Consider the following 14,137-nt stretch of genomic DNA (forward strand, 5'->3'; position numbering starts at 1 on the left):
CCATTTGTGCAGTCCCTCCTACTTCTGAACTACTGCCTAACATCTTGTTTTCTGCAGATTTATGTCAAAACACGGAATAAAATTGTGATCTCAAAATGCTTTCATGGGAAAGTAAATTATTCCCATGCCTAAACTATCCTGGATAGCAAAGTTAAATAAGTTAAATAAGCAAAGGTAAAATTTCAAATGAACTAACACTGGCTCTACACCATTATGCCACATCTGACCCATTTTATTCTCAACCAGAAGGTGCAGTTTATGCCCATACCTGTCCACACTCATTTCATACCCGGAAATTCGAAAGGAATTTATGATGTGGACACAAATGATTAGTGTCACTAACTCAGTATCCAACCACATGTGAAATATGACCTCAATTTCCCGTTTAGCTCCTGAGTTACAGAATTAAAAATCTTATAGATCTTACATCGAAGTTAACCTTTGATATTTTTTTTCATCATTTTATCCTATTACCTTAAAATTACTGACTGACACAGTAACCTTGACTTTTAATCTGGTCATCTGGTCATCCTTGAAACCAGGTGAACTTTCACGCTCATGAGAAGATTATGGAGAGCCCAAAATATGACACCTCCAGTCATTGGTGTGTTCAATGCTGAGCCACAAAAATTTGACATATTCAGTTTTATTCACTGTTTAGGTCGGGTTGAGGCGGCATGTGTACGTCAAGCTTAAAATTACTTAGATTTACCTTGCAGCCAGTCCCTGAAGTAATGAAGCCACATGCGAGGCAGCTGTCCATTTTCCTCCTTCAGCACGTAGCGAATGGTGTGGAACCTCTGGTGGAGATGGTGAAGCAGTGGCTGGTTTTGGGCATAATCGGCGCGCTGTGTTACCACATACATGTTGTAGAAGGAGAAGAACTTGAACTGGGCGCCGAGAAAGTCGTACTCGCTTGTCTCCCTTGGTACAATATCTGTCAGCTCCAGGCCGTCCCTCACTTGGGTGGTCCCGTATAAACTGACTCCCAGCAGGCAGAGGAACAGCACAATCACAACCACCTGGAATCAGAGGGATGAAGAGACAGCTTTATCAAAAAACAAATATCCAATTAAACCATCTGCCTGTTTATAAGCTGTCAGATGCTTTTTGATACAATGTAGCAAAAGTGCTATACTTTTTCTTTTTTCTGCAAAAAGTAAAGTGCCGGATTAATGCCTTGCAGGACTACGTGAAGCAATTTATATAAAAAAAAAAGAAGAAAGAAACTGAGGAACATTTTGTAATGTCAAGTACAGACCACCACATGATTTCAGTTCTGGAAGGCTTTAAAAGGTCTGGCCACCCACTGTGTGTCTGTGTGTGTGTGTATGTGTGTGTCTCAGATAGGACATAACCACAATTTCCACCCCCGATTTCCTCCTTCCTTACACACTCCGGTGACTAACCCTCCCATTCAAATTATCACCACAGTGAGTCAGCACACAAACCCACTTTTACCTCATACAGAAGCTATTCCGCTTGTTTCTTTGTCTCCCTGCTCTACAGAAAAACAGAGAGCAACTGAACTCACCTTGGTGGTGGGCTGCAGAAGGAATGGCGCATAGTGCTTCTCAGCAAAAGAGGCCAGGGTCCAGCGCGAGCAGGGGGGCTCGAGGCAGCGTAGGCCCAGCGAGGCTTCTCCAATCTGGGACAACAGATCCCGTGTGGAGCTGTTGTTCTCTGGACTCTGGCCAGTCGATGAGGCTCCATCACCCTGAGCAACTGAGCTAGCACTTGGGGTCGATGCAGCAGGGGGAGGTGCGGGATGATGATGATGGGAGAAGCTGGCAGAACCTCGAGACCCCCCATTATTCAGGCCCCCACTGTTGTTGTTGTTGCTGATGTTGGCGTGATTGCTGCTACTGTAATACTCGTTGTTACGGTTGGTCCTAGCTGGAGCTGGGTTGATGGGCTGCACAGAGATTTGGGATCTGGGCTCAGCTGTGGTGTAGAAGGCCTGAGTTCGTGGGTCGTACTCCGTCCTGAGCTGCACTGTGGACTGCATAGTGATTTGGGTCTGCTGAGCAAAACCATGGCTACTGTAGGAAGGAGGGGGACTGCTGTAGCTTGGGGGAGGCATGTGATATGAGGGAGGAGGGGTACGATATGACGGGGAAGGGCTGTAGCGACTCCCTTCTGTCCCATCCAGGTATGCCTGTGGCTCCATCTGAATCACACGATTGGAACAAGGGCTGCAGACATAAATACGATGAAACACTGTCAGGCACTGCTGTGAAACAAAATTTAAAACCAGACTTAACGGAAAAATTCCAGTACGCACGTACAACATCTGATTTGGTGAAACAGTTAAGTGTTGCATTACAAAAAATATTTATTAGCCCTATGTTATTGTGAATCTTCTCTCCTTTGCCAGCAGCATGAAATATAGGGCCGGGACCCAACCGTGGAATTTAATAGTGTGTGTACACATCTGTACAATAACCGAGCCAACGAGCATGCCCGGGCTGGCAGGCAGACTGGCAAACTTTAATGAAGACTGGAAAAGATAAACATACAGTCAAACAACCAAGCAGTCAGACGGAAAGAGACAACTTTCGCAGTAATTAGTTTTTAACTGAGGGGGATTACGGTGAAGATATCTTTAAAGATAGCTTTGTGCGTACACGGTTCATTATCATGGAAGAGATCGGTGGAAAACAAAAAAGGAAGAACGGTAAAGCAATAAGCGTCTCGTCAGATATGAAAGAGCGTCTTTGTGTGTGCACCTGTAGAAGCAGCAGAAAATGTCAAAACGCCTGTCCTCTCGCCGATAGAGATCCATGCTGAGGATGGCAGGAAAGATGAGCAGCACCATGGCAAAGTTAAACACCACCACCACTGCAGCCTGCAAGAAAAACAGAAAGGTTATTTCAGGTGAAAAAACCCAAACAAAACTGCTTTTTATCAAGAAAAAGGATCAGATTGATTTTTTTTTGTAGTTGCAAACAGTGGGAAAAAAATTACAGGTGATCATATGCAGTGTAGACAGTGAAGATGTGAAATGATATGTAAAATTTAAAAAGGGCATTTTGCTGTAAATTTAACTGCATTATCATCCATACACATGCTGCAACTTACAAAACTACTTTGAAAGTGTATTAAATGAAAGAATTACTGTTTAACAAAAACAGTGTTGCTCTGAATATAAATCAGAATAACACAAGCTGAATAGGCTCAAGTGAAGGAAAAATTGCCTTTCAACACATTTCCAGTTCCTTTCAAGGCAAAAACACTGAGTGTGCAGAGAAAAAGTGAGGCATATGTATGTGTAATAGAAGCCAGTACAATGTTGTGGTTAAGTATTTGAAGGTGGTGCACTAGAGCAGAGGGTGGGGGTTGAGGTTAGGTTGGGGCCCTGCCCAGAGTACAATCTGGATATTGCGTAGTTGCCAGACCACTACACACACACACGCACACACACACAATCCCGTGTGTGTGCCAGACCACCCAAGGAGTCAGAGGCCCGCGGGGCCTGAGGTGATGAGCAGTCGCTGTGGCTGTACAGACAACACACACACACACCCCTTACAGACTCACACAGAAAAATGCACATAAACACACATATCTGTCACCTTAAAAAACGTACAGCCTCCTACTTAAACCACACCATAACACCAACCAGACACAGGCACACACACATCCTCGCCCTCCCTCATTCCTCAGCTCGCTACTCAGTCAACGAGAGAGATATAATGTCAATGAAGGAGACGTGGAGAAAGAAAAAGCTGTGTAAGTAGAGCAGAACAATTAATTCTCAATTGGCCCACTAACATCCAGACAGATACAGTATGAGTCCACTGACACACACACACACACACAGTGACCGTGAGCTGACCCCAGAGTGGGGATATTTATCATCACATCTGTTTTCTGCACATGAATGTGTGTGTTCCTCTGTGTGTGTGTGTTTTGCTGCTGTTATCAGGACAAGATTCCTTTTCTTATGTTTATACTGATAGAAGGAAGTGAATGAGACATAACGCAGCAGTGTGCGCGAAAGAGCGATGAATCCAAGGTGGAGTCGACCATGGGAAGTGTTTAATGCTGATAAAGAGACGCACACATACACGCCAACACAAACTGCAGGCACTGACACAAGGTTGCGGTGTGTGGATGCACTCGATAATAAAAGATGAGTATCACTGTGAATGTCGACTTCGGGAAGTTTTACCGTCTAGCGGTAACAAAACCACTAGTGTGAAGTATGCATGGTATGCGTATGTGTGTGTGTTGAGCATGCGTCTTTTCCAATGTGTGTGTGTGTGTGTAGAAAACGAAGCTCCATGGATTAGACCCATGGGGTAAATGGATCATGTTTGACAGACTCTCTCTACTAAAGCCATCAATCCACACATGCTAATATTGTACTCAATGTGGCAACATCTTACCTCACACTGTGTGTGCATGCAAGTGTGTGTGAGTCTATGCATGTGCGTGAGGACTAAAGAGCAAGAAACAGGAGGGGGAAATCACTTAATATTTTCATATAGTCAGTGATACATCACTTATGTAACTGCAAATACTTGCAAATGCGTATTACAAGTTTTCATAGCTTCCTTATGCAAAATATGTGTTGAAATTCTCAGCTGAATGCTTTTATTGTGTGTGCTTGATTGTGATGGTTCAGTGGTACAGTGGACTGTCCCTCAGGTACTCTGGCATCCTCCCCAAAGGCCAGAGGCAAGTAAGTTAACATAAGTGGTTATTCCTATTCTGTCACAAAAGTATATTTGAGTCTTAATGAGTGCCTTTTTGTCTTAGTGGCGGATTGGCGTCCTGTCTTGGGTGAACTAACCGGCTTTTGTGATCATCCATTTTGGCTTGCTAACCCACATAAGAGTGCCTCTGACTATAAAGATGGTGTCAAGAAAACCTTATGTAAACAATAAAACAGAAACTCTTTTGGGTAAATAAACCGAACAAACCAGATTTTTGACAAAACGGCACGCATACCTACCCTCACATTAATGGAGGGTCACCCATGTGATTAAAGAAGATTAAGGTGATCATCAGTCCAAAACTGATTCAACACAAAGGTGAGATGTCAAATTTGTTGTTGTTGTAACCATCACTTTTTAAAAAAATGTATGTAACCTTTTCTTTCTCTATCCATCAGGTTAGTGCTGCAGTGACTCAAACTTCAAACCAGAGGTTTTTATCTGACCTTATCCTCTCTTTAGCGCATGTATCGCTATGACTGACTGTTTAAATGAATTAGGAATTCACTGATTATTGGAGGCATTTTGTACTAGTTTTCGCTGTTCTGGTGATGTCTGTAATTACTGACAGATGTTAGAGAAGTCAGAGCTCCCCTCTCGTGTTCCCCCACCTTTGCTCGTACATTCGCTCACATGCGCACATGCAAACATCTAGGCCATTGCGTTTCAAACCTCCCACACAGATACTACAACTCCCCACACGCACACATGCACATGGATGTGAGGGTATGTGAGTACACAGACGCGCACACACACTCGCAGAGGGATTCAGTTACTAGGACCTAAGCCACAATCTGGACAGACACCGGGCCCACCACTAAACAGGCTCAAAGAAGGAGGAGGGGGGGATTTAACAAAATGCACACTCCTCCTCATGCACACACACAAACGCACACAGACGTACACACTTTCAATGTGATGAATGAAATCAATAAAACAACAGTCTGGAGAAATCTGGAGCCAATGAAGACGGGAACAGGACTATTAGTAAGAGAGAGGCCCCACACGACTGAACTCTCACACACGCACACGCACGCATACAACCCTCACTCACTAGCCACTGTACCTGTAGAGAAAAGGCTCTGAGCGCTGGGATGGGGATGAGCGCTGCCATGAAGAATGCTGTGACATTGCTGATGGAGGTAAGAGCCACACTGGCCCCTGTCCTCTTCAGACACTCCCCCGTGCGATCCTTGTCGAGACAGAAAGAGAAGTTGGTGAGAGGAAAAGCAATGAAACTTTTGATCAGAGTTTAGCCAGAGGCACACGTGTAATACTGGAGATTATGTACCATTATCATGATACTGATATGACTGACAGTGATTACGATGTTTCTTGAAGCCCTGAAGTGCTTAAATAATCCACCTGGGCCTGTCTACTTCTGTTTGAAGTAACGGAGGAAAAAGCAGACAGAACAAAACAACGCTTGGTAAAATCACTGCTGCTGAAAACTTGTAATATAATGCGCACAAAGAGAACAGTGATAAACACACAACTCTAGAAGACTTTGGCGGCAACTGTGTGAAGATTTAAAGACGTGCAGGACCACACAGAGAGCGTCTGCAGGCATGCGCATCTTTGTGTGTGTGTGTGTGTGTGTGTGTGTGTGTGTGTGTGTGTGTGTGTGTGTGTGTGTACGCATCAGACAGGAGAGATCAGGTTCGGCTCTGTTTAGTTTTCATCTCAGCCACACAATAGAAGCTCGGGGATGAGGGAGGCATAGAGACGAGGGCTTGAACGAGAGGGAGGTAGGGGAAAACAAAAACAAGCAAATACATGCCTGTGTTTTCCCCTCTGGAGATGAAAAGCTACCACACTCCACACACACACACACACACACACACACACACACACACACACACACAGCCAGTTCTTTTTTTAATGTTATTTATTAGATTCTGTACACTTCATCAGCTAATGGATGAGAAAGCTCTTGCTCCTGGTTTAATCCACACTTCAGAGCACACAGAATACTTTAAATGCATCAAATTACACCCTGAACATTTATTTATTTATTTATTTATTTTATTAGACCCACTCACAAGTGTGTGTGTGTAACTTATCAATCTGTGTGTAAAGCAGAAACAAGGAAGTCATAATCTAATAGAAACAGACATATTAATCCATTTAAAAATGAACGTCTTTAATTCAGAGCATTGCCTAGATAAGAAGGCTGGGTGTGTGGCACATGGTTTGCTTGATGCTACATCACAGGCACAGGCAGGCTTTCACACATTCCTCCGCGGAGTAGATAAAACAACAAAGGGGATGTGCAGGAATGGGTGACGGTGGATGTTTGCCTCACCTCGAATGGGATCCTCTTGTTTTGCCCGGTCTCACTGAAGGCATGGGCGAGGAGAAACACATCATCTACTCCAACTCCCAGAGCCAAAAAGGGAAGCACCTGTGGCACACACACCCACAAGCTTAATGATTTTACCTCAGAGGTTTGCTATTCTAGGGGTAGCCACAACTGCATATTATTATAGATACACACCCATGCAATATTTTTCAAATTCTGGTGCTAAGGTAAATTAAAATGAAGCGTCAAAACCTGTCTCCAGTGCCCAATAATATCTATTACATTATCTTGTGTACATTATTCTGCTGGTGTTGACGCACTTCAATTAGGCAATTTAAGAAAATGATTTTAAGTCTAGCAGAGACTTCAACTCAAGTCTACTAGCAGCTGCTGTGTTGACCTTTAGTCCACTGGGTCCAGTGGCATGTGTGCGAGTTACCTGCGTAGTGGCAGCATTGAAGGAAATGCCCAGGAGGGAGCAGAGGCCCAAACCAGCTGCCACTGACAACGTCACCAGGAGGACACCTGCCAGCCCCACAGCCCCCTGAGACTTGGCACAGTCCCATCGCAGCATGGTCAGGCATGCATAGGCCAGCTAGGCACAAACAGCAAGCAAACCATTAATCAATCACCCTTTTGTCTGTAAGTCCCTTCTCAGTTTCAAGCAATGCAGAGAAAAATTGAATAAAATTTTCCTTCCCTCTAGTCTTACCATCAGAAGGTACCCACTGGCCACGCGGATAACACTTATGTCCGAAAAAGACTTGAGAATATCTTCCAGAGTGGTGGTTGTGAAAGATAAGACCTTCTGAGACGAGTTTGCTGACACGCTGTGCTGCACCGCCTGAAGACAAGACAATAGTAAATAAAGAGGAAGAAACTCTTTAAAAAATCTTAAAATAGGATTAAATATCCTATATATACACTATAAAATATATATGTATATAGATTAGAAATAATAAAATAGGTCACTTATAAATGAACTCTTAATGCAGCACCAGTAGCTCCATCAATATTTAAATCTGGTTTACTGACCAGTAAAGCATTTACTGGTCTGGAACTTTGCAACAAGATTTTCTTATCCCTATCTCATTTTCCCCTCAATATACCAACTAGATCTGCCTCAGCTATCAAAATACAACTAAATCTAATTTTAGCAGAATAGATAATTGACCAACCTTGTTGCTGCCGCTTACTCAGTGGTATCTAAAATGCACATTTCTGGAAAAAGGGAATTAATTTTCAGTGATTTAGCGCAAGCTGTCCCTCTTTTATGTAATATAACATCTTCCCTAGGTTTAAATGAACTAAATATTACAGGCTGTCTCTGAAAAAAAAGAGCCTTGAATCAGGAGGCTCTGTAGACAGTATCCTGACCTATTCCCTCTCTCTCTCTTACTATCTCAGGACAGACAGATGGCTTCGGCATTGAACTGCTGTTACTGCTCAGTGGGGAGCAATGACGGCTGACACACATTGAGAAACACGCTCTAGATCACACACACACACTCGCACCCACATGTAAACTTCCACATGTGTCTCACACATACTGACATACGTGCATATTCTTGCAGACACGCCTAAATGTGAATAATACAAATAAAAAATGCAAATTTTTGGCATATTTTTTCACTTTGAAGCTTAAAAAAATAAAACTATGTGTTTAAAAATATGATCACATTTTGTTAAAAATCTGTGATTTCTGGACCCAAAGATAAATGACACACACACACACACACACACACACGCACATTCATACACACAAGGTCACACCATGTGGAACAGAGGTTGGGGCCCCCAAAACAAAGACCAGATGATGTCACACATGAGCCACCAATGGGGCCACAGCTGGGAAAGCGATTGTGTGTGAAGTTGTGAGTGTGTGTTCATGTGTGATTGTGTGTAAGTTTAAGGGGGCGAGCGAGCGAGAGAGAGGAAGAAAAAGAGAGATATCCAGCACTCACTTAATGTATTCCAGACATGCTCACCCTGTTGCTCTATTGCCCCTCTCTACTCATGAGTGAGAGGAAAACTTTAGTCCTTTACCACACACCAACAGTGATTTTAGCATCTATCAGGGGCCCCGGCTTTGGATGGGGCCTTCCCATGTTCACCTGTATCCGGTCTGTGATTTACAACGTGGCTATAGAGGACTTAGGGTAGATTTCGCTACTCTTTTCTCTTTCGTTCTCTCTTTTTCTGAATTTTTCTCGCTCTCATTTCTAAATTTTCTGGCCCTTACCTCAGAGTACCGCCTCTGCCAGGCTTCAAGTATAGCTGCAGCCTTTTCTTCATTCCAGTTGATGTGGGAAACCTCATCGTAGCCCCGAAAGTGCTCAAACATCTGCTTGGGAGTCATCAGCTGGAACATGGTCTGCAAGGCCTGGGCACTGGAAAGGAGTTAAGGGGGAAGGTGGCAGAGAGAGAATGAGGGAGGGAAATGGGAAGGAAAACATGGAAAGGATGAGAGAACAAAAGGAAGGAGGTCAAGACTTCAGTGAGAACATCCCATCTAGAAAGGAAGCGTGGGATGATGAGCAGGCTCTTTGGATTGTGCGAAATAATAACAAAATCAAAACTTGGACTTGCAAAGTTTTAGGCTCTTTGATTCACAGCGATATCTAACACTCCATGAATATAAAGTAAAAATAAATTAGGTGTTCATCAAAATAATGGTCCCTCAAAAGCATCAAACCAACAGGGAGATGAGAGAATAAGATGAAATCCTCCCAGGAAAAATTTTCAGTTTCATCTCTAATCCCAGAACAAAGAATGTGTTAATTTAAGCAGTAAAAGGGAAAGAAAAATGAAACAAAACCAAAGTCACATTGCCTGGAGCACATTGGATATCAGTCATCATAAACGATGCGCTAAGCACATGTGCTGTCTGAGCAAATACTGTTCCATCTGATGTGACTATTGAGCCCAGATGCCCTCAGCCGTGAGACATGCGTCATTTCTTAAACCACACAAACTCCCTGTCATTACATGAGCAACTCTGAAGAACGCAAAGTGACATATATGGCATAAAATGCCCCAAAACTCAGTGACCCAAACACAACGGCACAAAGCTAAACTGAATTAAAAACCTGAAAGAGACGGCAAGTCGTTTTACCTCAAATGTGCACTGTAACTACTAATATCAATATCTCAAAATCATATACAAACCCAGTGAGAGGAAGCTTAATAAGGATAATTTAATTGTGTATTTACATATTTCCTCACATGCATCGTCTCCCTCCCACATGCAAGCTCTCCTTCAGCCCTTCTACGGGTTGCTGATCTTAAGGACCACGACATTGAGTGTAATGAAAAATGCACACCGCTAATGGGGTGATAAATTATGAAGGTAATAAAGTAATATGGCTGATTAGGTAATAATAAATGACTCAGGACCAGAGTGCAGCTTTTTAGCAGTAGTCTACTGAGTGGATTTATTTTCAAATCATAAAATTATATAAACCAAAGCAGAAGACATTTGCCCGTCTCTATGAATGTGTGCTGTGTAATATGGTGATAATCACAGTAATGGTGGCAGTTAGTAAACAAGGTGAAGAAGCTGAGTGCCAGCAGTAACAGCCCAACAGAGAGAGCAGCCATACTACACATATTCACTCACACACACGCAGACACACACAAGCAGCCAGGCACGCACAGACACTCTAATGACCCAACCTTGCCAGGAAAAAACACAACCACAAAACACAAACAACGCACCCCACTGTACTCCGTGACCAGTATGTGTGTTAATGTGTGTGCGTGTGAGTTTGCCTTTGAACATGCATGCATGCATGCACCAAAAGTGCATTTTAGCCTTAAAGTAGGAGGTCCACAAGCAAAAGATGTTACTGCTGCTGTAGCTGCTGTTGAAGAAACTAAATACATTTTTCATTTCTATGCAAATTTCATGCTTTCTACTTACATAAACATCACACAAAAAGTGCCAGACTTTAATTTGTTCACTTATCATGTGTTGAGCTTGTATGTTGTCGGACGGCATACAACCTAATCTTTAGGCTTTTACCTGATTCTTGTGCTGGAATTAAGTCCACATATCACTGTATATTTGGACAAACTAGCCAGGCAATACATCACTCTGTGCATACACGTGTGTGTGTGAGTGGGTACTGTCCAAGCAGAGCAGCCAGAACTGAGCAGGAACAGCTGGAGCTCTAAGATTTCACTGGAATTTGCTAATGACTGCAAGATTTATAGCACACAGCACACACGCAAATGTGCACGTGCTGCACAAGAGAACAAAAAACACACAGTCTGTCCAGAATACGCGCTGTCATGATTACTACAGTGTTTACGAAGAAGCAAGTTTGGTTATGTTACCTGAGCAGGGGTCCGCTGCCATTCTTGGTGGTCCCTCCAACAATCAGTTCCTCCTGCCAGTGCATGTACTTCCTGGCCAGACCATGGCAGCCTCCACTCAGAGCCCGTGCCACATCGAATGGCTGGAGCAATAAAAGCAATAACTGTCAACAACTAAACTCAAACTAAACACTTTACGTTTGACCGAAACATATTAATACCCCACACTTATTGAGATATTCCGAGCCAAAAGCTTGAGGCTTGATGCATGCCCACCTTAGTCGAGTTCTTATTGGGCGCGGTGCGGGGGCAGTCAGGATCGGCTGGGTTCAGGCAGGGTCTATCCATGTAGCCGTGCCCAATGTCCGCTTTTTCTAACATCTCCTCAAAGATTTCCACGTGGTTTTGCTGTGGCAACTCCTCAAGGAATTCCTTAGGGTCAAAATTGGTCCACTGCACAAGTCCTTTGCCTCTGCAAAGGTTAAAGGCAAATGTTAGTGTGCTTTTATGGTGCTAGGTTTCTGTTCCTAAGAATAGCTGTATTTGGATCCCCAAAAAGTAAAATTTTATAGTCAAATGACAATAAAAAATGTTACCTAAGCCATCCACTATATCCATTAGAGTTGACAGGTCAACACTAGATTCAAATTCTGGCCTATCTGGATGATTACAAAAGATTACCTTACACCTGTTTGAATGAAAGGTTTTGTTTTATGTTCTTAAACATTATCTGCCCATCACGTTTTATTTCTCATTCCAGGGAATAAAACCACAAAAAGATAAAAAGTTCAAGATTACATTTTAGCTGACGAAAAAGGCACAACTCTGATAACGGTAACTAATCTCTTTCTTGCTAGGTAATAAGTGGCGATAATTTCCCATCATGCAAAAGCTGAGTTCCTGCTCCAACCCAGACCTCGTCCCTCTATGCTCTCTTTTCCTCACACATTCCGATCTCTCTTTTTCTCTCTGCCATTCAGACGACATTGTATGTGCTTAACCAGGCTTGGGTTATTATTCCCAGCCTCCCAACCAGAACATAGTAAAAACCTTATTTACCATCTAGGTCCAGACACTCACACTCACACAGATAGACACACATCCACACACTCTGATGATGGTGACTCAAGCTGATACACCTTTACACATCGACAGAAACGCATGTATGCACTGATGAAGATGATGCACAATATGGGCATGCGTAAACACATGCAGAGGTAAAGGTCTGCTGAGTATTACTGTAGCAGCAGGCCATTAGCAACAGAACGGCCAGACAATGGTGTGAGGCCCAGGGCTCGAGAGAAACCATCGCCAGCGATACGCATGCCAGCAACCACTACAATAGAGCCTTCAGAGGGGACGAGTTCAGGACACACACACACACACACACACACACATACACACATACACACACTTGTTTCTCTGTGGTGTTTCTTTAGATGGGTTGAGTGTGTTAGAGCTGCCACTTACAAAAGGGGCTAATGCAAGATCCAAAGATTCACATCTCTTGTCATCTCTTTCTCATTATCACATTGCCACTGCTACTGTATACACTACCGTTATGAGCTGAGCTCAGCACTTTAGGTCTTATTGTCCCAACATCATCTGAATCAGTTTGCCAACTGGCCTCACAGTAAATAAAGCTATTATGTAAGCCCAATTAGGATTTGATCATTTGCCCATAAGCTTGGAAGAGTTTGGTCAATCCAATGATATGTAGTAATGATCACATCACAAATGCAGATTCTGTCTAGTCAAAAAGAGCTTTTAAGTACTTACGGGAGATAGCCTGTTCCAGGCTGGAGCTTAGCCCCCTCCCAGAAGCAGTCCAAAGGTGTGATGATGAGGCAGGGATGTAGCCTTTCTATGATCTAAATGGTTGAGCAAATAATAGAATTGACAAACACTGCCGAAGTAGCAACAATACAGAGATAAAAAGTCAAAAACAGAAAAACTATACACACTGTGCTGGTTGTGTCTCACCTGATTCAGGTGATGTGTTTCTGTGACTACTTCCCCTGATTTGTAGCATAAGTCTTCTAATTTCCATTGTCTGAAAAGGAGAAAAAAAGAGTGAAAAAGTCACTTGGATGAGTGACGAAACTTTTCTCCCAATGAGAATGCTTCGTCCAGAACAAAAGTTTAACTTTTTCATCACCACATAAACACCACGAGTGCACCCAGGATCAACTGAACAAGGAATAATACAAATATATCCTTCATCATTACGAATTTCTTTGTGTTTGTACACACAGAACAATTGCTATATCTCATCATGTACAGCAATGAATTCACTCAGAGATTACCACTTGAGGTGCATCGATTTGTTTTTTTCCTGCTGATTCTAGTGTTGGCTGATATGATTTTCTTTAAATAAGCACAAGAGTTGATAGCATACAGAAAAAAGTTTGCACATGTGCACCACGTTACAGCACCTTTCAGCACTCCTACTCAGACATATTTCAAAATAAATTGTTCCAGCTTGTAGGATAGAGCTTTTTTCATAAAGTGAAAGTGTATTGCAGTATATTCCACTTTATCTTGCATGTTTTAGATTTTTTGTGCCGTTCTGCAATCACACCTCCAAATGCTAGTTTGCAGGAGGGTTACTCCACTGTTGGGATCAGCTTATTCATTTACTTCCAACAATGTTGAATGAGCTGAGCACATCGTGTCAGCGTTGTAGCTGAGAAATGTTGACTGACACACAAGTAAGAGAATTTATACCTGGACTGGCAGAGCTATAACAGGGCTACACTCACTGAATACTGGCCACTGTGTTAGAATAAAGAGGAAG

General features: G+C 42.9%; 1 protein-coding gene across 1 annotated transcript in view; it reads right to left on the reverse strand.

Moving 5' to 3' along the window:
* Positions 1–14,137, reverse strand: part of ptch1 (patched 1) — a 49,832-nt gene that overhangs the window by 17,859 nt on the left and 17,836 nt on the right. The window contains exons 4-15 of the mRNA XM_084945527.1: positions 13,324–13,393; positions 13,120–13,211; positions 11,617–11,812; positions 11,362–11,483; positions 9,266–9,413; positions 7,736–7,867; positions 7,463–7,618; positions 7,027–7,125; positions 5,788–5,913; positions 2,730–2,848; positions 1,535–2,195; positions 713–1,022 (exon numbers count right to left, since the gene is read on the reverse strand). Of these exons, the coding sequence (XP_084801653.1) occupies positions 713–1,022; positions 1,535–2,195; positions 2,730–2,848; positions 5,788–5,913; positions 7,027–7,125; positions 7,463–7,618; positions 7,736–7,867; positions 9,266–9,413; positions 11,362–11,483; positions 11,617–11,812; positions 13,120–13,211; positions 13,324–13,393 (2,231 nt within the window). The remainder of the gene's footprint in view (positions 1–712; positions 1,023–1,534; positions 2,196–2,729; positions 2,849–5,787; positions 5,914–7,026; positions 7,126–7,462; positions 7,619–7,735; positions 7,868–9,265; positions 9,414–11,361; positions 11,484–11,616; positions 11,813–13,119; positions 13,212–13,323; positions 13,394–14,137) is intronic.

The sequence above is a fragment of the Perissodus microlepis genome, chromosome 12, assembly GCF_051167445.1.
Source record: "Perissodus microlepis isolate ML-2025 ecotype Zambia chromosome 12, ASM5116744v1, whole genome shotgun sequence".
NCBI classification, from domain to species: domain Eukaryota; kingdom Metazoa; phylum Chordata; class Actinopteri; order Cichliformes; family Cichlidae; genus Perissodus; species Perissodus microlepis.